At 33.2% G+C, this 24972-nt stretch overlaps 3 protein-coding genes across 3 annotated transcripts; 2 read left to right on the forward strand and 1 right to left on the reverse strand.

Annotated features, from left to right (window-relative positions):
• Positions 1–12159: 12159 nt before the first annotated feature.
• Positions 12160–12738, forward strand: LOC117925340. Its single transcript, XM_034844334.1, has one exon. The coding sequence runs from the start codon at positions 12160–12162 to the stop codon at positions 12736–12738; it is 579 nt and encodes a 192-aa protein (XP_034700225.1).
• Positions 12739–16939: 4201 nt separating this feature from the next.
• On the forward strand, positions 16940–18197 carry LOC117925507. Its single transcript, XM_034844528.1, has one exon. It carries the CDS (start codon positions 17007–17009, stop codon positions 17976–17978), a length of 972 nt encoding a protein of 323 aa, XP_034700419.1. The 5' UTR covers positions 16940–17006; the 3' UTR covers positions 17979–18197.
• Positions 18198–22542: 4345 nt separating this feature from the next.
• LOC117925439 lies at positions 22543–23841 on the reverse strand. Its single transcript, XM_034844445.1, has one exon. The coding sequence runs from the start codon at positions 23787–23789 to the stop codon at positions 22815–22817; it is 975 nt and encodes a 324-aa protein (XP_034700336.1). The 5' UTR covers positions 23790–23841; the 3' UTR covers positions 22543–22814.
• Positions 23842–24972: the final 1131 nt, after the last annotated feature.

Raw genomic sequence — 24972 nt, forward strand, 5'->3', positions numbered from 1 at the left:
TCTTGATTTTGATGATAACAAAACAAGGTTTAGAACTAATGATCATATTTCAAGTGTGATTAGGCAAGACGATTTCCAAAGTAGCAATCACAAAGACAAATCAAGCCAAGGAGAAATCATGAAGAAGAATACCACCTCAAAGAGAAGAGTTTTTCAAGACCAAAGCTTCATAAGATCTCTTTGTAAGGTTGTTGGTGCACTAGGACTTTCATGCATTTCATTCTTTATTTATGCACCAAAATCATCCAAGAGTAATATTGTTTTAAATATCTTAAGAATTGGATGATTTCATGTTTTCAACTAAAACCTTATGTTAAATGATTTTCAAACTTGTGTTAAAAGGTTTTAAGTTGAAAAAGGTTGGGTGTTGAGCCAAAAAAAGGCTCAACCGGTCGATCAGTTGTACTCGTCCGGTCGAGGACCGGTTGAGGGAGGCCAAAAAGTTTTTTTCTCTCCCAGTGACCTTCTCTTCCTTGTCAAGGTTGAACCTCAACCGGTTGAGGTCTGGTCGAAGTTCGGTTGAGGTCTGGTCGAGGTCTGGTTGAGGTCCGGTTGAGGCCCAACAGTCACTTGCTAAGCATTAAATGCTAACGGTTAGTCAACCGATCGACCCCTAGCTCGACCGGTCGAACCCCCAACGGTTAGTTTGACTTTTTTCTTCTATAAAAAGGCTCAAATCTTCATTGTTTCATAAGTTTAACCTTCCCAAACCTTTCTTGATTATATTTGAGCCTTGGAAGAGTGTTTTTGAGTGCACCATTGTTCTACAACTTGCATATCCTTAGTGCACCATTCAATCCTAGTTTTTCTTGTATCATTTGAGCTTAAAGTTTTTGTGCTAGAATTTTTGAGAGATCATTCATTTGTAAATCTTTGAGAGGAAGTTTCTCAAGTGTGGGGTATCACTTGAGGGGTTGTTCAAGAGTGGGATATCTCTTGAGAAGTGTAAAGGGTGCTTGGAGCCAAAAGTCCGAGAGGGTGAATTGGAACCATAATCCAATTGTATTGTTTGAAGGCTTGGTTTGGAAGCCTTGGATTAGTGAAACCTCAAGCTCGGGATTGAAGCTAGAGGAGAGTGGATGTAGTCCGGGTTGCGCTGAACCAATATAAACTCTTGTGTTTGCATTCTCTCTTCCCTACTCTTTAATTTATATGCAATTGTCTATATATTGATTATTATATACTTGCATATAATTGTCTTTTGCATTCACTTGTTTAAATTTGCGAAAAGAGACCATCACCCTATTCACCCCCCCTTTAGGGTGATTACCATAGGTTGGATTAGCCTCAAATTCCTAATAGTACCATAAATGAATATGAGCTCAAAACGAGGACTATTAGGACCCATATGAGTATTGATTCCCTTAGAATCAAATTGTAGAATTAAATCAACATCTCACTACAAAGAGTCAACTGCACTCCAGTACCTTATGTATAGTACAATGAGACACCAAGTGTTTAGGTTAGTGATTTACTATCCACTGCATGTAGATTCTCCATGAACTGATGTTTGTAATTTAACAATGTAGTGTTATCACCTATCAAAATTACTTCTCAAATCCTTAAATTACATATTCCACTTATTATGTGATCAACTGTCATACTCCAGTTTCAAGGAGCATATGTCAAATTCCATCAAAGAAATTACTATGGCCACACATTTCATGATCACATGTCCATTAGATCACTTAAATGGACGCACTTTTTTAATCTCATAGTGTCTCTATTGAAAATACCTATTGTCATTAGCCTCCATCAACAATGACCTAATCTATAAAGATATATGACAACTTTAGGGTCTCACTTATAAGTCAAAGCCTCTTATTGATTTTAGCACATGCTTAATATCCTCTCAAGGTTGAGAGTTCATAAAATATAGTAGTTTGGTAAACTATGACAATTGATAGTCTTGCGTCATGGTTCATCATCTAGTGTACTTATTAAGGGAAATCCATCTCGATGACCAAGATAAGTTATCCATCCAATTAGGAGAAGGTGCACTACAGTCTCTATTGGATTACTCAAATCTAGGAACCCATTGTGGACAACTTAAATTAATATACCCAAGTCATGTACAATGAAAGAGATATGAGTTGAATGTTCAAATCAATGTTAATACACCAAAATGATAACAAGAGAATAGTTAAGTCTAACTTTGTTACATCATGTCTTGCTTTTAGGGGCTCAATCCCAATAGTAGTGCCTATTAGAGTCGAAAATCCAAGTGTAAGGAATTGGAAGCTTGGTTAAAACTATAAGTTAGCAAAACCCTCACTCAATTGAAGCTTGAGGAGAGTGGATGTAGGCAAGGATTGTCGAACTACTATAAATCTTAAGTTTGCTTTTTCTATCCCTTATCTTTTTATATTTATTGCTTTATAATTTGCTTGAATTAAGTGTGTAAAAAAGTTTTCAAAAACTTAATTCACATTTTCCCCTCTTCCATTCCTCGTGGGTGATTTTTTTAATTAATTAGCCTTAAAATTTATAAGTTTCTTTTCCACAACTACATTATCTTTTCGTACTATCTTATGAATCAGGTGATGATCCTATTAATGTGTTCACCCTCCGATGCCTCTTTGGTTCTTTAGAATATGTCATTGCGCTACTGTTATCACAAAATGGGTTATTTATGGTACATATGAGGGAACCATCCTAAGTCTCATAAGGAACTTTTTAAGCTAAACAACTTCCTTTGCAACTTCAAAAGTTGCAACATACTTGACCTTTATAGAAGAGTTAGTAATGTAAGATTGCTTCATACTTATCCAACTAACAACTACACCACCTAGAGTGAATACAAAACTAGAGTAGACCTATGAGAGTTCTTATTAGATTGAAAATCTGAATCTATGTACCCAATGGGTACCAACTCATCATTATGGAACATAAACATATATTAATCCTTCAATTGCCTAAGATCCTTGAGAATATGCTTGATTATTGTCTAATGCTTTAGTCTTATATTGGACTAATATCTACTCACTATCTCTATAGAAAAACAAATGTCAAGTTTATTATATAACAATGCATACATAAAACTACCTATTGTTGAGGCATATGGTATTGTCTCCATGCCCTTTTTTTTCTTCAAGTATCTAAGGACTTCGATCTTGAGAAAAAAGAACTCCATTCTTGAAGGGTAATAAACACTTATACTTGAAGGGTAACAAACCTTTCTTAAACTCCATGAAGTCTTTCATATTGCATAATTCATAACCTTTATGTGCTCTTAGAGTACAAATTTAAATTTCAATCATGGATCCACAAGGTTGTCCTTCGATTTGATATAGTGAATAGAAACTACTACATTTGAAAGCAACTACTTTATCATATTATGTTTTCGATGTATATGTCAAGACTCACTATTATATAAGCTATTTTGTGTCCTTCTAATAGTTGATCCTATGGTGGATCTACGATTTCACCTTTATTTTAAAGACTTTTATGATTTAGGTATTCTCACATTGTGGATACATAACTACTAGTGGATTTGGTGTCTTTTCTATTATATATTAATTTACATCATTAAACCTTTTTAGGATTAAAAACAACTATTTTAGTTGAATGTCCCAAAACTTCCACATATTTAAAGGGGAATCTTTATCGTTTGCATAACTCATATGAAGTTACATTTCTTTTCCTGAACCTATCCTGGATTTAATTTTTTTTTTTCTTAAACCAATCTTGAACCATTCATGCCTTTTTCTAACTAATTTGTTCCATTAAAGGTGAGATAGTATGAGTCCCCAAAAATATTTGTCTCATTATTATTCTTCGGAATGACCTCATGAGTACTATCTTCAACACAAGGTTTAAGTTGAACGTGGTTGTGAGTGTTTTACTAGGTTGAAAATTCTGGACAAAAATTCTTAAGTGTCTCCTAATTTGGTTATACGAATCATTCTTCAAACTACTTGCCTAATGATGATCAAGATGTTGAGTTTGCTAAGAGGCCAAGGTATGTAGCTGAGGTTGTAGATTGATGAAATTCAACCAATCAAGTTTTTCAAATTGTTGTTTTTCTTGAAATATTTTTTAAGAAGTTAGGGAGGGTTGAGGTTCTAAGATCAATTCGGATTTGGGTAAGATCAATTTTAGATTGATCTAGTTTTTCTATTAGATATTTCTTTAGCCATTGGATCAAAGATTCCTTTCCTTTTAAACTAAATTGCTTCCAAATTAGGGTAAAAAGACCTGCAACATTTTTCTTCACCCTCTTGAGCTCTCACTCTTTATATCAAATTAGAGTTGTTTGTTTGCCAAGAAAATCCATCATTTTCCTTTATTTCCAAGTCATTTTCTACATTGGATTTTCTGAAAAAAGGGTTGATTTTTTTTTTTTTCATTCATCTCTCATTTTCTCATTTATTTGGGTTTAGATGAAAACTCATTTTCTTCTTATACAAATTCAAGAAGAAGACAAAATCGAGGTTGTGGACTCCAAGTATGCTCCAAAAGAAGGTGTGAAGCTAAAATTGAAAATATATTAGTCAAGTGATCTGAGAAAGATTGGTAAACTTGAGTTAGGTAAAACATTGTTTTTAGTTTTTGTTTTTCATAATGGATGTTTTCGATCACTTGTTGGATCATGGTTTTTTTTATCTCTTTGGAGATTTTTTTCATATTAAAATTTGGTGTTATTATCTATCTCTAATTCTTCTCTTTTGTTCATTTCCATTTATTGATCTTAATTTCATACTTGGACATATATAGTTGATGGTTGAAATGAGTTTGATTATCTTTTGAATATCTTGAATAATTTTTGTTCAATTTGAAAAAGATATCAAGTAGTAATTGGAAATATATTAAAGACAAAATTGTTCTTTTGAATTTGTATTAGGGAGTATTGAAGCATTTGCATGTGACTTGCATTTTTAAATTGTTAGGAGAGCGTTGTTGCATTCATGTTTGCATGTGATTTTATTTTTTGTTGAATTTTTTTTTGAAAAAAAGGAATATAAGTTGTGAGAAATTTTAATGAAAGATAATATTTGTTGGAGAACTGTTTTGGAATTTGTATAAAACACCTAGTCATCCTCTTTCTAAGCGTAGTCCATTATTGAGATTCACCTTCAATGGCGTTATCAAGGTGAATACATGCCTCTTGAGGTCAAAATATTTTTAGGCTATTAGGTGTTTGTAGATGCATAGTAATCAAGTTATAGTTGATAAAAAAATATTGGTAATGATGGTTGCAACTAGCAATGTGCAAAGTTGGATCAATCTTTTGTTATAATAATAATAATAAGTAGAAGATGATGATGATGAAGAACTATTGGTAAAGAGATAAGTAGAGAGCCAATAACGATATAATGATGAAAAATGGTTAAGAAGATCATGCTTCATGCAATCAATTAAACTTATAAATTAATGCACTTATGCAAGTTAATTATTTGAGTAAAAAGACATGCAAGAGGTAATTAAAATAAAAAGCTTATTGGTGACCTCATATAAGTTGGATTCAAGATTAAAGATTTGGTGTTTGAATTGAATTGAATTGAATTGAATTGAATTAATACATTCCAAAGCATGGATACATATTAGAATATTAAACTCATTCCCATTAAAGAAAGTGGGTACCATTTAAAATATTTAACAGCGCCCACCACCATAATCAAAAGTGTTTCTCCATCACTAAGTCCATTAATAAAATGCATGTGTGATAAACACAATAAGACTCTCCACTTAGTGAGATATCAAGTTGCAGGATCATATTGTATCAAAGTCCAAATCACAAAATTTCATATAAATTTCATTTAAAGTCCAAAGTCCAAAGATCAATCTAGCAGCTATCAAAAAATAGAAAAATATATCATATAAATGAATTGAAATATATTGATTCTACATATAGTGACTATATATCATGCAATATGGTAATGGAAAATTTCATTTAAAATATTTTTCTTCACATAATTTAAAAGCTAAAACCTAGTATAATTTTATGATTGGTTTTGACTACTAGGACAAAGTTGAATTAGTTGGTACAAAAGCATAATGTTATGTAGATTCTTATCATAATTGATATCTTAAATATTCAATTCATTATAGTACAAATGACTATCATTGGAAAAAGGTTTAGTGGATAATTCACTAGTAAGGTTCAAGATAACACCATAGAGATGTTAAGAAATTGCTTAAAATAAAATAAAATAAATATATTTAGTACAATCACTCCAAGATGGTTGTCACCACAAGATTCTGAAAATCCTTTAAGATCACTCCACCATCATCACTAAACCAGGCCTTGATTAGTGGTTGCATGTCCTGATCATTTCCAAAAGTAAGATATTTTCTTTTTATATAAATATAAAATAAATTTTATTAAATTTATTAAAAAAAAGTGTCCCTTAAAAAGGAATTTTAACAAGAAAATATCAATAATGATACTCTCTTGAAAACAATAGAGTAACTCAATAAAATAAAGGAATTATTTTCATCCATTATTTTGTAAATAGTGCATATTTACATAATTCCTCCATAAAATAATTGTATAAAGAAATCAAACTTGGTGTTATTGAATAATATTTTAAAAAATAGTTTTAAAAAAATTAATTTTTGATAATACTTTTTAAAAATATTTTTTAATAAAAAAAGTTTTTTAATATATTTTTTGTGAAAATATTATTCAATGTAAAAGTTTTTCATCCATTCTTTGTATTTTCAATTATTTTAAAAATAATTTACAAAAATATATATATGAAAATATCTTAAATTTGTTTTAAAAAATCATTTTATTTTTATATTAAATAAAAAACTGTTTTTATTCTATAAACTGTGTTTTTGAAATTAATTACAAACGAGATTTCAATACAAAGACTATGACCCGAGATGTAAGATAATGGAAGCCAAATGGGCATATGTTCACTTTGGATTGTCGTGTTACACATTGGCAAATTGGAAATGGAAAATATATATATGGAAAATATATATATATATATATATATATATATATATATATTACTTAAACAAGTGTGTAGCTATATTGATTCAAAAATTAAAGCCCAAGAGGAAAAATAAATAAATAAATTAGAAAAATTGAATATGATCCTATATCACCCTTTTAGTATTCATACCACACTAAAAATTATTTCTTTTTAATTTATTTGTAACTTTAAAAACTGTATTATGTTTAATAATAATTAAATTAAGTTTATTAATATTAATAAATTAAATTTACAATTCTTTTACAAAATTAAAATAGAAAAATATTTTTTTTAAAAACCTAAATTTACTTATCTCAATAGTTTTTTTATTTTTTATTCTTTAAAAATATTTTTAAAAACAATTTGTCCAATATCTTTATCACAGTGTTGGGTAACATTTTCGAAAATAGTTATCAAAAAACAATTTTTGAGAATAGGTTTAAGAATCAATTCTCTAATGTTTTTATAGAACAAATCTTTGTTTAAAAATTTGAAATGTTTCCACCATATTTTCTATGTTTTCAAATATTTGTTAAAATATAATTTTTTTAAAAAATAAAATTGAATAAAAATTTTATTAGTTGATATCAACAATAAAATAAGAAATTTTAAAAATTAAAACTAGATTGCTTAAAAATTAAATACAATTAAAACCAAAAACTTTAAAACTTTTAAAAATAAAATATTGATTCTCATTGTATTTCCACTTCCTTTTCAATATCTATATTTTCTACTAATGTGTTTTAACAAAGTAAAAATTAATATTTTGTTTTTATACTTTTAATTTTAAAGTTTTTTTAGTTTTATTTGTATTTTTAATTTTTAAAATTTCTTATTTAATTGAAACTAAAAAAGATAGCACTTTTGTTGTCACATAAGAGTAGGGGCTGCTGTGGAATGGGGACCTTGAGGTCATGCAAAAGATGCGTAAGCCAAAGAAGTTCAGCAGCAGTCATAGCAAGGGCACGATACTCAGATTCACAGCTAGAGCGTGAGACAGTAGGTTGCTTCTTTGCACTCCAAGATACTAGATTGTTACCAAGATAAATAGAGTAGCCGGATGTAGAACGACGAGTATCAGGACAGCCAGCCCAATCAACATCCGAATAAGCCACTAATGCACTAGGAATAGTGGATGGACGAAAGGTAAGGCCAAAGTGGAGTGTGCCCTTAACATAGCGAAGAATACGCTTGACAGCAAGAAAATGATCTGTAGTAGGGGCGTGCAAAAATTGGCTGACAGAATTGACAGCATGGGCAATATCTGGACGTGTAATGGTCAAGTACTGAAGGGCGCCAACAAGAGATCGATAGAGAGTAGGATTAGAGAAAGGAGAACCAGCAACAGTTAGGTGTTGGGAAACAACCATGGGGGTGTGAACAGGTTTGCTGTTGAGCATCTGAGCACGAGTAAGAATATCTCGAGCATATTTTAACTGACTGATAAAGAAACCATCAGGAGTGGGCGAAGCTTCAAGACCAAGAAAGTAACTGAGGGAGCCCAAATCCTTGGTAGCAAACTCAGAATGAAGCTTGCGAGTAAAACTGGCAAGAAGTGATGGGTTGTTGCCAGTAACAATAATGTCATCAACATAAAGAAGTAAATAAATAAGGCTAGACTGCTGATGAAAGACAAAAAGAGAGGTGTCAGCGCGGCTAGAAGAAAAACCAAGTGTAAGAAGAAATGAGCTGAAACGTTGAAACCAGGCACGAGGAGCTTGCTTTAAACCATAGATGGCTTTCTTTAATAGGCATACATGAGTGGGAAAACGAGAATCAATATACCCAGGAGGTTGTTCCATATAAACATGTTTAGTAAGGGTGCCATTGAGGAAAGCATTCTTGACATCAAGTTGCCGAAGAAGCCATTTATTTGTGACAGCAAGAGAAAGCACAACACGGACAGTAGTAGCTTTGACAACCGGACTGAAAGTGTCAGTGTAGTTGAGACCAGGTACTTGGGTATAACCTTTAGCAACAAGGCGAGCCTTAAGACGCTCGACGGATCCATCCGGAAAATATTTAGTGCGAAACACCCATTTAGAGCCCACGATGTTGGTGTTGACAGGCCGAGGGACCAAAATCCAAGTACCATTTTGTTGTAAAGCTTGAACTTCTTCATCTATGGCAGCAAGCCAAGCAGGATTCTTAGCAGCAGATTTGAATCCTTTTGGCTCAGTGGATGCAAGAAGAGCATAAAGAAATCCAAAGGAGCCCAAGACACCAAGATTTACTGGATAACGAGTCTTGAAAATACCAGCTTTGGCTCGTGTGATCATAGGATGAGAGCCCAAAGAAGAAGAGGAATCAGCAGCAAGCTCAATAGAATGTGGACTGGAAGCCAAGGGTGGCAAAGAGGAACTTGCAAGAGAAGTATCAACTTGCACAGACTCATCCACAAGATCAGAACAAATATTACATGGAGAGAAGTTGGATCGAGGAATGTGCGGGGAAGGAAAGGTATGGGAAGGGGGAGATGGATCAATATGGTGAAGACGTGGTTCCAAGAAATTTGAAATATGAAGAGAGGAAAGAGGTTGGGCCTGGGAGCTTGGGGCAGTAGGAAAGTGAGTTTCATCAAATTGAGCGTGGCGGGTGATGTATAACCTAGAGGTGGTGGGATCAAGACAACGAAACCCTTTATGAGAGGCACTATAACCCAAGAAAATGCAAGGAATGCTGCGGGGAGAAAGTTTGTTAGGCATATAATCACACAAGCAAGGATAAACACGACAACCAAAAGGATGAAAATTCTCATAATGCGGAGAGTAGCCGTATAAAAGTTCAAAGGGTGACTTACCACCAAGAAGTGGAGTGGGCAACCGGTTGATGATATAAGTTGCAGTGCTGAAAGCGTCAACCCAGAAACGAGGAGAAAGGTGGGAGTGGAAGAGAAGGGCCAAGCCAGTCTCAGTCACATGACGATATTTTCTCTCAGCACGACCATTTTGAGCAGGTGTATATGGACAAGAGAGTTGATGATGGATGCTAGAAGTACGTAAGTGAGCTTTGAAGCAAGTATTAGTAAATTCAGCACCTCCATCACTTTGAAAAACCTTGATACAAGCGGAATGTTGGTTTTCCACAAATTTTTAAAATTGAAGAAAAATATCAAAGAAATCAGATTTAAATTTCAAAGGATAAAGCCAAGTAAATCGGGAATAATCATCAATAAAAATAACATAGTAAAGAAAACCTGAATTTGATTTGATGGGGGAAGGACCCCAAAGGTCACAATGAATAAGATCTAACACATGAGACGACCTATGTTCATTTCGGGAATAAGGTAATCGATGATTTTTCGCAAGTTGACAAGTATTACATAGTGAGGGAGAAGGCAATAAAGACGTAAGAGAAATATGTCCTTTTTTATTTAAAAAAGAAATTACAGAATAATTCACACGACCTAGGCGAGCATGCCATAAATCATATGAAGCACGTAAATATTTATTTTTAAGGACAGAAATAAAGGCAGAGTTGCCGCGCTCCAACACATATAACCCTCCATCTCTTTTACCGATCACCACCACCCTTCCTGTTTGACGATTCTGGACAGTAAAAAGATTATTAGTAAATGTAACGGAGAGAGGAAAATCAGACGTTAATTTACTAATTGAAAGAAGATTTTTAGTGAGATGAGGGACAACCAAGACATCTAATAAGTGAATATTTGGAACAGGAGAAAGAGTACCAGTGTGGGTAATGGGTAGAGAGGCACTGTTTCCTACGATCACAGAGTCCTTACCTATGTAAATTTTGGACTAATCCCAAATAGATGGATTGGTGGTCATATGAGCCGAAGCTCCGGTGTCCAAAAACCAGTCAGCAGCCTCGGGTCTAGAAAGAGAACAAGATGTGTTGAAGACCTCGGTAAGATGAGCAGAGGAATCAGTCCGAGCATACCGTTGGTTGCAGCGGTCAGCATAATGGCCCTCTATGCGACAAATTTGGCAGCGAGGTGGTCGACGACCATGACCAGAGTAGGTTCGTCCTCGGTTGGAAGAGTTGTTGTTGTGGGAATGAGAACGACCTCGCTGGTTGTTACGGAAAGCAAATGGAGTTCCATGGGAAGTGGTGCAACTGCGATTAGTGGCTGTGAATGCCGCAGTGGTGGGTTCAAAAGATTCAAGGGATCGTTGGAACAACTCAAACTTTCAGCTTTGGAAACTAGATCTGCAAAATAGGGGAGAGGGGTGAGAGCCATTTGAGCTGTAGAAAAACTGGAAAAATCGGTGCCGAGTCCACGAAGGAACCAGTGCACTTTGTCAGTGTCCTCAACGGGTCTTCCAATGGCATGAAGCTGGTCACAAAGTGTTTTGAAGGTACGGGCATACTCGGCAACGGGTTTGGTGTCGCGTTTCATCAGCTGCAAGTCATCCTTGAGTCGTAGTTCACGGGCTTTCGAATGATGGCTGAATGTATTCTCCAATGCGAGCCAAACTTCACGGGCAGTGGAGAGACCAACAACGGTAGCAATGGCTTCCTTGGTGAAAGAGGAGAGTAAGAGATAGAGAAACCGTTGATCAGTTGCTTTCCATGCCAGATATTTGGTGCTGAGTGTGGTAGAAGTTTCTGGTTCAAAACGGGGTGGTGGAACAAGAGTTCCATCAACATAGCCCAACAGATCTTGACTCTCAAGGAGAGGAAGAAGTTGGCTTTTCCAGAGAAGATAATTGGAGGAAGAAAGCTTGATGGTGATCATGTGGATTAGAGTGTTGAAAGGAAGAAGATGAGATGATTCAGAAGCCATGGAGAAAAATGGATTGGGGTTGCTAAACCAGACTGACTCTGATACCATAAGAATATTTGCCAAAACCACCACACTTGAGAAGGTGGTGAGAGTTTTCTATTTATAATCATTTACAGAATATTACAAATCAAATAATATCAAACAGATTACAAAAGAAATGGAAAGTAGGAAATAATATCAAACTGATTACAAAGGAATAGCATGTAATCAAGGGTCAAATATGATACATATGGTAAATTGTAATGGAAAGGCTAAGTATCCTTAACACCTTGGAAGTGTGAAAGTAAAAAAAGGTATGCCCAATACCTAACCAACGCGTTACATCAACGAAATAATTTGAATATTATTGAAAAAAAACTATATATTATATCATTATGTAACTATATATTATCTATTCTAGCCCAATTCATAAACTGTTTTGCTAAAAAGTCTCATGAAACCACAACTCTTCTTTCATGTCTTGAAAGCTTCAATTTTAAGAAGATGACGATGAATCCCAATTTCCAACAGGTGATGATGAAGCCCACCAAGCCTGAACGATCCCGTTTCATCTTCATCTTCTTCCTCTGCGCCGTAGTTTCCATTTACGAAGTCCGATCCGGCAATCTCCTGAAGTTCGGCAGTCACGCTTTCTTCTCCTACAACTCATCATCTTCCGCTAGTTTTCTCCCCCTGAATTCTACCTTCGACGACATCCGGATCTTCATCGGAATCCTGACCCTCCCCGACCAGTACCAGCACCGGCACGTCCTCTGCATTATCTACAGCACCCAGTCGCCGACCGGAGCAAAGGTCGACGTCAAGTTCGTGTTCTGCAACCTCACGAAGGAAGACCAGAAAGTCTTGGTTGCGCTGGAGATAATGCGGTACGACAACATAATCATCCTCAACTGCACGGAGAACATGAACCAAGGCAAGACGTATACGTACTTCTCGAGCTTGCCGGAGATGCTGAATTCCACTGAGGGGCCATCTCCGCCGTACCATTACGTAATGAAGGCGGACGACGACACGTATCTGAGGTTGGACAACCTGGTGGAGTCTCTAAGGTCATTGCTGTAACAACCCACTCTCGATTGTGTAGATATTGTCCGCTTTAGACCCAAAGGGTCTTCACGGCTTTTAAACGCGTCTACTTGGTTAAGAGGAGTCTTTACATATATAGCGTCAGAAACTTTCGATGATCGGTATTTAATACCATTTGTAAGCTTTAATTTCCGAATCAGTATTCACTGGTTATGACGATTCAATCAATATTACAATAGAGGAAGGGAGTCAAAACGTGGGCTGCCCACTTGATGTTTAATTCCCACCGAAATGAAATCATTTTATTGTGTTCGTCTTGTAATAATTATAATTTTTTCCATTTCCAATTTGCCAATGTGTAACACAGACGGTTCAAAGTGACCACATGCCCCATTTGGCTTCCATCAATCTTAGGGCATAGTCTTTGTTTTACGCTCTTTTTTCTTTTCTGATTTCTCTTTTTCCTTTGTTCATCCACACCACCTAGCTAGTAGGTTGATTTGAAACCAAGGAATTTATTGCTAATTTATTTTATACCAAGTGATATAGACCGGCCAATCCTTTAATGTAAAATGCTAATATTCAAAATTTTAAATTTTTATCATTTAATCATCATTCATGTTAACAAGTAGTGAACCACATAAGACACAAGTAAGAAGATAAGGTTAGTATTGTTCTTTTCTATGGTATGTTTAAGCTTTGTTTGTAATTAATTTAAATTTAAGATGTAAGCTAGTAGTTAGAAATTAACCTATTGAAACTATCAAACTTATTATTACAATGGAATTGTTTTCATGGAAGTATCGTTGTCTGTACTTTCTTGTTAAATTCTTTTTTAATGTACACTTATTATATATATATGAAGAAAGATCTCACTTTTGATAATCAGCACATGCAGCCACTAATCAAGGTTAGGTTTAGTGGTAATGGTGGAGTGATCTTAATGGATTTTTTAGAATCATTGGTGACAACCATCTTCAAGTGGTTGTACTAAAAATATTTATTTTATTTTATTTTATTTTATTTTGAGTATTTTCTTAAAAGATGTTGTCTTGAACCTTACTAATTAATAATCCACTAAACTTTTTCCAATGATAGTCATTTGTATTACAATGAACGGAATATTCAAGATATCAATTATGATAAGAATCTATATAACATCATGCTTTGTACCAACTAATTCAACTTTGTCCTAGTAGCCAAAACCAAGAAGGAAAATATTTTAGATGAAATTTTCCATTACCATAGTGCATGATATATAGTCACTATATATAGAATCAATATATTTCAATTCATTTACATGATATATTTTTCTATTTGTTGATAGCTGCTAGAATTATCTTCTTTTCACATGCTTTGTGATTTGGACTTTGATACAATATGAAACTGCAACTTGGTATCTCACTAAGTAGAGTAGTCTTATTTTGTTTATTACGTATTTTATTAATGGACTTAGGGATGGAGGAACTCTTTTGAATCTTGATTATATATATGGTGGTGGGTGTGTTAAATTTAAAGACTCTCCACTTTCTTTTAATGGGAATGAACTTAATATTTTATTATGTGTCCATGCTTTGGAATGTATTAGAGCCCATGTGACAGTAATTTTAGAAATTATTTCTAATTTTTTAATACTTAAAATTTAAGTGTTAGAAAGAATAAAAGTGTTTTGTAAAATTACTATCAAACACACACTCATAATTTAATTCAATTCCAACGCTAAATCTTTAGTCTTGAATCCCAACTTATATGAGGTAACCAATGAGCCTTTTTTGTTTTTTTTAACTTACCTCTTGCATGTCCTTTTACTCAAATAATTAACTTGCATAAGTGCATTAGTTTATAGGTTTAATTGATTGCATGTATCTAGCATGATCATCTTAACCATTTTTCATCATTATATCCTTAATGGGTCTCTAGTTATCTTTTTACCAATAGTGCTTATTACTATTATTGTTATTATTATTATTTATTGGAGTTGGGTTTGAGTGCCCAAGTGGGCTAACCCAACCCAACTCAATCAATGAGAAAATGGAGAAGCAGTTTTTTGGAGTTTTAAAACTACCAAAAAATCATCACTATTAAAAAAAAAAATTCTTTGTGAGAATTGTTTCTCCCTAAAAACAAACAAAGAAACAATAATAATGAATCCAATATCATTGGCAAATTTCATATTATATACAATTAAATTCAAAATAAAGAATAAAGAAGTGAAATAAGATAAAATAATACACAACAATCAAATTAAAGAATTCAATATATACTCATTCATAAAATAATTCCAAATAACATGTCAAAAGAGGGCATATGAAAGAGAATTTATCTAGTTTATATGATACATTTACAATGTATAACAAAATCAAAGCAAGATAGAAGTATGCCTAAGGAAGCCAAATTATCAACAATAAACAAAACTTTTAATAACAGGGCAAAACATGGGAATTCACAAAATAAATCTTAAATAAATACTTAGAAATGTTATTCATCAAGATAAAAAATAAATAACATTTTTAATATATCCATATCACAATCCAAAAACCCAAATTATTTAATTATAAGCTAATTAATACCAAATTAAATCACAATAAGTACACTATATGAAACCCAATTAATCTCCAAACACTTTTGTCTTCAAAGCCTTCCATATGGTTCTTCACAATATCAATCATTGACTCGAGAAGTCCTAAGGCATATCACTCTTAGCATCTATGATTCGTACTATCAATATGCAAAATAAACTAATTAAAAACTAAAAAATATTTTTAAAAATTATTACAATACTAAACACAATTAAATGAACTTAAGAATGAATAAAATAAACTTATTTCATTTCATATTTAGTTACAATAATATATATATATATATATATTTAAACCATTAAATATAATTAATAACTACTATATTTAACTATATATATCAATATACTAAAATAGTTTAAAATACTATTAGTATGTTTTATGGTATTTCATTATAAATTTAATTTTCATATTTATATAATTTAATTTATTAATTTATTATTAATGATTAATATTCATATATATTTTAAAATTATCATATGTTCATATTTAATACTTGTAACATTTATCATATTTCAATTTGTTATGTTCTTAATTCCTTATAAACATCTAACATAATTAATTTTATAAATAAATTGTCATATATTAGGAATACAACTATAAAAAATATTAGGAATACGTCATAATTTCTTATTTTGCTTTATTTTTTCTTTTTATTTTTTTTCTTTCACGTTTTCTCTCAAATTCCCCTTAACCAAACATAGGGTATTGTAATTATGAAAACTATCCGAGTATTGACTTTTGGAATTTTGAGAGATGGCCTTTTCAATGTTTTGATGGGATGAAGGAGTTGATGGTCTTTTCATCAAAGTTGCTTCAATTCTCAGTTGTATTTTCATTAAAAAAAAAAAAAAAAAAAAAAACAATTGCCAGTGGAGAGAAGCCTAATTTTAGTTCAAAGGCTTGTTCCACTGAACTCAGCCATGGTCTTTGCTTACAAGTTGGTAAAGTGATTTGGTCAACTTCTCTTGTTTAGGTATTTATGCATGAACAGAGTGAAGTAGGGCTGCCCCCAATTCGTCCTACACACCATACTTGATTATAAAGCAAATGCCTGTTGACCCACTAAAAGTGCACACTTTTTTCTCTCTTTTTCTAGTGATCCAAACACCCAAAAGAATTTTATGTGTACATACTTTGCATGATTTGGGTAGCAAGCACGTGTAAGAACAAACACATGGGGCCACCAATTCTACTAGTATTAATGTACGTAGATCATGGGTTACTCCAAGGCTCCATCACCATGGCATAGCTCCCTGTGGTTTCACCAAATCTCCGCTCTCTTTTTCAATTAAAATATCAGTCTCTGTTAATTTATACTTACATAAAGTCATGATTTTCAAATAATAAATATGGTGCATATTCTTTTAATATTACAAAAGATTATACAATATTGCTTCAAATTATTTTAGCAACTTTTTGGGTTCAATTTTTGTATCAAGTCGTGGGTTAATTCAGCCATGTGTTCTTCCAAACAAAGGCCATGGGGGTACATTGCTTCATTCCGTGCCTTGGAAGTGTGAAAGTCAAAAAAGGTATGCCCAATACCTAATCAACGCGTTACATCAACGAAATAATTTGAATATTATTGAAAACAAACTATATATTATATCATTATGTAACTATATATTATATATTCTAGCCCAATTCATAAACTGTTTTGCTAAAAAGTCTCGTGAAACCACAACTCGATCTTCTTTCATGTCTTGAGAGCTTCAATTTCAGAAGATGACGATGAATCCCAATGTCCAACAGGTGATGATGAATCCCACCAAGCCTGAACGATCCCGTTTCATCATATCCTCCTTCTTCATCCTCTTCCTCTGCGCCGTAGTTTCCATTTACGAAGTCCGTTCCGGCAATCTCCTGAAGTTCGGCAGTCACACTTTCTTCTCCTACAACTCATCATCTTCCGCTAGTTTTCTCCCCCTGAATTCTACCTCCGACGACATCCGGATCTTCATCGGAATCCTGACCCTCCCCGACCAGTACCAGCGCCGGCACTTCCTCCGCATTGTTTACGGCACCCAGTCCCCGGCCGGAGCAAAGGTCGACGTCAAGTTCGTGTTCTGCAACCTCACGAAGGAAGACCAGAAAGTCTTGGTTGCGCTGGAGATAATGCGGTACGACGACATAATCATCCTCAACTGCACGGAGAACATGAACCAGGGCAAGACGTATACGTACTTCTCGAGCTTGCCGGAGATGCTGAATTCCACTGAGGGGCCATCTCCGCCGTACCATTACGTAATGAAGGCGGACGACGACACGTATCTGAGGCTGGACAACCTGGTGAAGTCTCTAAGGCCATTGCCCCGTGAAGATTTGTATTATGGTTGCGTGGTTCCATGTCGAAGCATGAACCCATTTGTTCACTTTATGTCCGGAATGGGGTACTTGGTTTCATGGGACATTGTGGAGTGGATTGGGGTTTCTGAGATTCCGAAGAACCACATGGTAGGCCCCGAAGACAGAGTGTTCGCAGATTGGCTTCGAGAGGGGAGTAGAGGGAGGAACAGGCACATGGCGAAGTGGGAGATGTACGATTACCCGGAGCCGCGGTCGGTGTGTACACATGAGCTGTGGCCTAACACCATTGCAGTGCACCTTCTGAAGAAGCAGGAGAAGTGGATTGAGACCTTGAAGTATTTCAATGTTACCCAGAACTTGAAGCCATCAAAACTTTATCATATACCTTAGGATGATCTGCGATCATGTTCATTTTGTTTATATATTCATTTTTTTAGTTCTTGGCTTTAATTTCTGAATCAGTATACACTGGTTATGACGATTCAATCAATATTACAACAGAGGAAGGGAGTCAAAACGTGGGCTGCCCACTTGATGTTTAATTCCCACTGAAATGTAATCATTTTATTGTGTTCGTCTTGTAATAATTATAATTTTTTCCATTTCCAATTTGCCAATGTGTAACACAGACAGTTCAAAGTGACCACATGCCCCATTTGGCTTTCCATCAATCTTATATCTTAGGGCATAGTCTTTGTTGTACGCTCTTTTTTCTGATTTCTCTTTTTCCTTTTGTTCATCGACACCACCTAGCTAGTAGGTTGATTTGAAACCAAGGAATTTATTGCTAATTTATTTTATACCAAGTGATATAGACCGGCCAACCCTTTAATGTAAAATGCTAATATTCAAAATTTTAAATTTTTAACATTTAATCATCATTCATGTTAACAAGTAGTGAACCACATAAGACATAAGTAAGAAGATATGGTTAGTATTGTTCTTTTCTATGGTATATTCAAGCTTTCTTTTCTATGGTATTGTTCTTTTCTATGATATATATATATATATATATATAAAGAAAGATCTCACTTTTGATAATCAGCACATGCAACCACTAATCAAGGTTAGGTTTAGTGGTAATGGTGGAGTGATCTTGATGGAACTTTAGAATCTTGTGGTGACAACCATCTTCAAGTGGTTGTACTAAAAATATTTATTTTATTTTATTTTGAGTAATTTCTTAGAAGATGTTATCTTGAACCTTACTAATTAATTATCCAATGATAGTCATTTGTATTACAATGAACGGAATATTTAAGATATCAATTATGATCATAAGAATCTACATAACATCATGCTTTGTACCAACTAATTCAACTTTGTCCTAGTGGTCAAAACGGAAAATATTTTAGATGAAATATAGTCACTATATATAGAATCAATATATTCCAATTCATTTACATGATATATTTTTCTATTTGTTGATAGCTGCTAGATTTATCTTCTTTTCCCATGCTTTGTGGGACTTTGATACAATATGAAACTGCAACTTGGTATCTCACTAAGTGGAGTAGTCTTATTTTGTTTATTACATATTTTATTAATGGACTAACGGATGGAGGAACTCTTTTGAATCTTGATTATGGTGGTGGGTGTGTTAAATTTAAAGACTCCACTTTCTTTATGGGGAATGAGTTATTAATATGTTATTATGTGTCCATGTATGCTTTGGAATGTATTAGAGTTCATTTGATAGTAATTTTATAAAATGTTTCTAACCTTTTTAATACTTAAAATTTTGTATCATTTAAGTGTTAAAAAGAATATAAGTGTTTTCTAAAATCACTATCAAACGCACTTATAGTTTAATTCAATTCTAACACAAAATCTTTAGTCTTGAATCCTAACTTATATGAGGTAACAAATGAGCCATTTTTTTTTTTTAACTTACCTCTTGCATGTCCTTTTACTCAAATAATTAACTTGCATAAGTGCATTAGTTTATAGGTAAAATTGATTGCATGCATATAGCATGATCATCTTAATCATTTTTCATCATTATATCCTTAATGGGTCTCTACTTATCTTTTTATCAATAGTGCTTATTATTACTATTATTATTATCATTATTTGTAACCCAACTCAATCAATGAGAAAAATGGGGAAGCAATTTTGGGGAGTTTTAAAACTATCCAAAAATTGTCACTATTAAAAGAAAAAAAAATTCTTCATGAGAATTGTCTCTCCCTAAAAACAAAGAAAGAATACATTCTTTTTTTAGAAAAAACCGAAGTCATTTCTCTTAAAGTTTTCATTTTTTATTTTGTTTGTGAAAACGAAGATCAAAGATCTTGTTTTATGATAAAATAATGGTTCTCGTATTCAAGATGTAATTAAGCATGAGAATAATCAAAATAAGGCATAGATGTCCATAGAATGAATAAATAAATAAAGGATAAAGGAAGCGTACCTTAATTGCATGTAAAACGCTTTCATAAGGTCAATGAGAATTAGCTCACAAACAATAATAATGAATCCAATATCATAGGCAAATTTCATATTGTATACAATTAAATTCAAAATAAAGAATAAAGAAGTGAAATAAGATAAAATAATACACAAACAATCAAATTAAAGAATTCAATATATATTCATTCATAAAATAATTCCAAATAACATGTCAAAAGAGGGGATATGAAAGAGAATTTATCTAGTTTAGTTTATATGATACATCTACTATGTATAACAAAATCAAAGCAAGATAGAAGTATGCCCAAGGAAGCCAAATTATCAACAATAAACAAAGACTTTTAATAACAGGGCAGGACATGGGCATTCACAAAATAAATCTTAAATAAACACTTAAAAGTGTTATTCATCATGATAAAAAATAAATAACATTTTTAATATATCCAAATCACAATCCAAAAACCCAAATTATTTAATTATAAGCTAATTAATACCAAATTAAATCATAATAAGTACACTATATAGAACCCAATCTCCAAACACTTTTGTCTTCAAGGCCTTCCATGTGGTTCTTCACGATATCATTCATTAACTCGAAAGGTCCTAAGGCATGTTGCTCTTAACATCTATGATTCGTATGATCGATGTGCAAAATATACTAATTAAAAACTAAAAAATATTTTTAAAAATTATTACAATATTAAAACACAATTAAATGAACTTAAGAATGAATAAAATAAACTTATTTCATTTCATATTTAGTTACAATAATATTTAATTTTAAACCATTAAATATAATTAATAACTACTAAATATTTAACTATATATATATATACTAAAAATATTTTAAAATACTATTATTATGTTTTATGGTATTTCATTATAAATTTAATTTTCATATTTTATATAATTAAATTTATTAATTTATTATTAATGATTAATATTCATATCTATTTTAAAATTATCATATGTTCATATTTAATACTTGTAACATTTATCATATTTCAATTTGTTATGTTTTTAATTCCTTATAAATATCTCATATAATTAATTTTATAAATAAATTGTCATATATTACGAATACAACTATAAAAAATATTAGGAATACATCATAATTCAATACATTTAATTAATTTCATAAATTAAAATATTCTAAATATACTCCAATGGCTACTTTCCCAATTCCTAAATTCCAAACCATGAAACAGGATATTAGGCCTTAGTCATCCCACCCACCCTTCTCGTCACCGACCATCAATTGCCACTTCCAAACCAAAAAAAAAGAAATGTAGAAGCATTGTCTTCCCACCTACTCATCCACCCAATTCGTTGCCAACCATCAACGAAGACAATTTTGCTATTCAACGACATCGATGCAATCGACAAGTAAGCAATGAAGATTGAAGAAGAGGGTCAAGATTGAAATGATGTCTCAGCCAGTCCTAGCATTACCATTCATCGTCGTTCAATCTAACGACAATGAAGAAGATTGTTTCTTGGGTTTGAAACCATGGATCCAAGTTAACTCAGTATAGTTTTGGTGAACCGAAACAAGTTTTACTGATTTTGTAATCAAGTTAGTGCAAAACATGTATCGAGTATCGACCGAGTCATATCCACCTTGCCAAACTCCACGAAAAGTTTGGTTAAGCTATGGCCAGTACTTGAGAGTTCCTATTTTACCAAAACTCAAATTTAAAACGTTATTAACTCAAGTTTTTAAAACTAATATAATCTATATTCTTTCAAATACTAACTCGCCTCTAGTAAATCTTTTTAGACTTGTAATAATTTGGTTGAATGAACAATAACTTCAAGTCTTCAATAAAGAGTAAGTCATCATCTAAAAATGTTCTAATACCATAATGAAAAGAAATCAAATTGATAACAAACAAACCGAAAACATACTACCCTAACAATAACTATTGGTTTACATCATAAAATTAAATCTATTCCAAATAAAGCTTAAATATACCATAGAAAAGGGCAATATTAACCATGCACTCTTAATTATGTGCTATGTAGTTCGGTACTTGTTAACATGAATAATGATTAAATATTAAAAATTTAAAAATAATATAATTTGAATATTAGCATTTTCCATTAAAAGATTGGCCGGTCTATATTACTTGGGAATAAAACAAATTAGCGATAAATTCCCTAGTTTCAAATCAAGGTGACATGAAAATTCAATGGAATAATTCAATAAAATAAAATGTATAAAGAAATCAAACTTGGTTGTGTTGAATAACATGTATAAAAGTAGTTTCTAAAAATTAATTTATGAGCATAGTTTTTAAAAATAATTTTTAATAAAAAATAGTTTTTTCAGTATATTTTTTTTTTTGTGAAAATATTATGCAATGTAAAAGTTTTCCATCAATTCTTTGTATGTTCAATTATTTTTAAAATAATTTACAAAAAATATATGAAAATATCTTAAATTTGTTTTTAAAAATCATCTTATTTTTATATTAAATTTAATTAAAAAAACCTAGTTTTATTCTATGAAATGTGTTTTTGAAATTAACTACAAATGAGATTCCGATGCAATGACAATCACCCGAGATATAAGATAATGGAAGCCAAATGGGCATATGGTCACTCTGGATTGTCGTGTTGCACATTGGCAAATTGGAAATGGAAAAAATTATTACAAAGAGAACACAATAAAATTATTTCATTTCAGTGGGCATTAAACGCCAAGTGGGGGAGCCTCACCTTTTGATCCCCTTCCTCTGTTGTCATATAGATTGAATCGCCATAACCAGTGTAATGAATAAATAAACAAAATGGACACGATCCCAGATCATCCTAAGGTATATGATAAAGTTTTGATGGCTTCAAGTTCTGGGTAACATTGAAATACTTCAACGTCTCAATCCACTTCTCCTGCTTCTTCAGAAGGTGCACTCCAATGGTGTCAGGCCACAGCTCATGCATACAAGCCGTCGGCCGGTCCGGGTAATTGTACATCGCCCACTTCACCGTGTGCCTGTTCTTCCCTCGTTTCCCCCATCGCATCCAATCTCCGAACACTCTGTCTTCGGAGCCTTCCAAGTGGTTCCTCGAAATCTCAGAAACGCTAACCCACTCCACAATGTCCCATGAAACCAGGTACCCCATTCCAGACATATAGTGATGAAATGGATTCATGCTCCCACACGGAATCACGTACCCGTAATACAAATCTTCTCTGGGCAATGGCCTCAGAGACTCCACCAGTTTGTCCAGCCTCAGGTAAATGTCGTCGTCCGCCTTCATTACGTAATGGTACGGCGGCGATGGCCCCTCAGTGGAATTCAGCATCTCCGGCAAGCTCGAGAAGTACGTATACGTCTTGCCCTGATTCATGTTCTCCGTGCAGTTGAGGATGATTATGTCGTCGTACCGCATTATCTCCAGCGCAACCAGGACTTTCTGGTCTTCCTTCGTGAGGTTGCAGAACACGAACTTGATGTCGACCTTTGCTCCGGCCGGCGACTGGGTGCCGTAGATCATGCGGAGGAAGTGCCGGCGATGGTACTGGTCGGGGAGGGTCAGGATTCCGATGAGGATCCGGATGTCGTCGGAGGTGGAATTCAGGGGAAGAAAACTAGCGGAAGATGATGAGTTGTTGGAGAAGAATGTGCAGCTGCCGAACTGCAGGAGATTGCCGAATTGAACTTCGTTAATCGAAGCTACGGCGCAGAGGAAGAGGATGAAGAAGAAGGAGGAGATGATGAAACGGCGTCGTCCAGGCTTGGTGGGCTTCATCATCACCTGTTGCAAATTGGGATTCATCGTCATCTTCCGAAAATTGAAGCTGCCAGAGATGAAAGAAGAGTGATGGCTTCATGAGACTTTTTAGCAAACGGTTTATGAATTGGGCTTGAGTATATAATATATTAATATGTAGTCATATAATGATATAATATATAGTTTTTTTAAAATAATATTCAAATTATTTCTTTGGTGTAACGCAATAGTTGGGAATTGGGCTTACCTTTTTGACTTTCGCACTTCAAGGCACGGAATGAAGCAATGTACCACTATGGCCTTTGTTTGAAAGAACACATGGCTGAGTTAACCCACGAGTTGATACCAAAATTGAACTCAAAAAGAGTTGCTAAAATAGTTTGAAGCAATGTTGTATAATGATTCCCACCTAGGAGTTAAAGTTTGATGAGCATGTTGAATTATCCACGGGGCTAAAACCTTAGGTAATTTTTAAAATAAAATAAAATAAAATTTTACTACTATATTTGATTTTCAAAAAATACTAAACAAATAATTTTTTGATGTTAGATTTTATCATGAAAAATAAAAATAAAAAATAATTAAAATTAGTTAAAATTTTATATATTTTTAAAATATTTAATATTTATATAAAATAAATAAAATGAGAGAAATAAATTTAAAAAAAAACAAATAAATATAATATATTAAATTTTAATCTATTTTGTTTAATTTTTTTTCTTTCACGTTTTCTCTCTCCCCTTAACCAAACATAGGGTATTGTAATTATGAAAACTATCCTAGTTTTGAGTTTTGGAATTTTGAGTGATGGCCTTTTCAATGTTTTCATGGGATGAAGGAGTTGATGGTCTTTTCATTCTTCTCAGTTGAATTTTCATTAAAAAAAAAAAAGAAAAAAAACAATCGGCAGTGGAGAGAAGCCTAATATTAGTTCAGGCTTGTTCCACTGAACTCAGCCATGGTCTTTGCTTACAAGTTGGTAAAGTGATTTGGTCAACTTCTATTGTTTAGGTATTTATGCATGAACAGAGTGAGGGGGCTGCCCCATTTCGTCCTACACACCATACTTGAATATAAAGCAAATGCCCGTTGACCCACAAAAAGTGCACACCTTTTTCTCTCTTTTTCTAGTGATCCAAACACCCAAAAGAATTTTATGTGTACATACTTTGCATGATTTGGATAGCAAGCACGTGTGAGAACAAAAACATGGGGCCACCAATTCTACTAGTAT

This window comes from Vitis riparia, chromosome 11, assembly GCF_004353265.1.
Source record: "Vitis riparia cultivar Riparia Gloire de Montpellier isolate 1030 chromosome 11, EGFV_Vit.rip_1.0, whole genome shotgun sequence".
NCBI classification, from domain to species: Eukaryota; Viridiplantae; Streptophyta; class Magnoliopsida; order Vitales; family Vitaceae; genus Vitis; species Vitis riparia.

What these genes read in the sequence shown, in the direction of transcription:
- LOC117925340 (XM_034844334.1), top strand. Translation starts at nt 12,160, where the DNA reads ATGACGATGAATCCCAATTTCCAACAGGTGATGATGAAGCCCACCAAG.
- LOC117925507 (XM_034844528.1), top strand. Translation starts at nt 17,007, where the DNA reads ATGACGATGAATCCCAATGTCCAACAGGTGATGATGAATCCCACCAAG.
- LOC117925439 (XM_034844445.1), bottom strand. Translation starts at nt 23,789, where the DNA reads ATGACGATGAATCCCAATTTGCAACAGGTGATGATGAAGCCCACCAAG.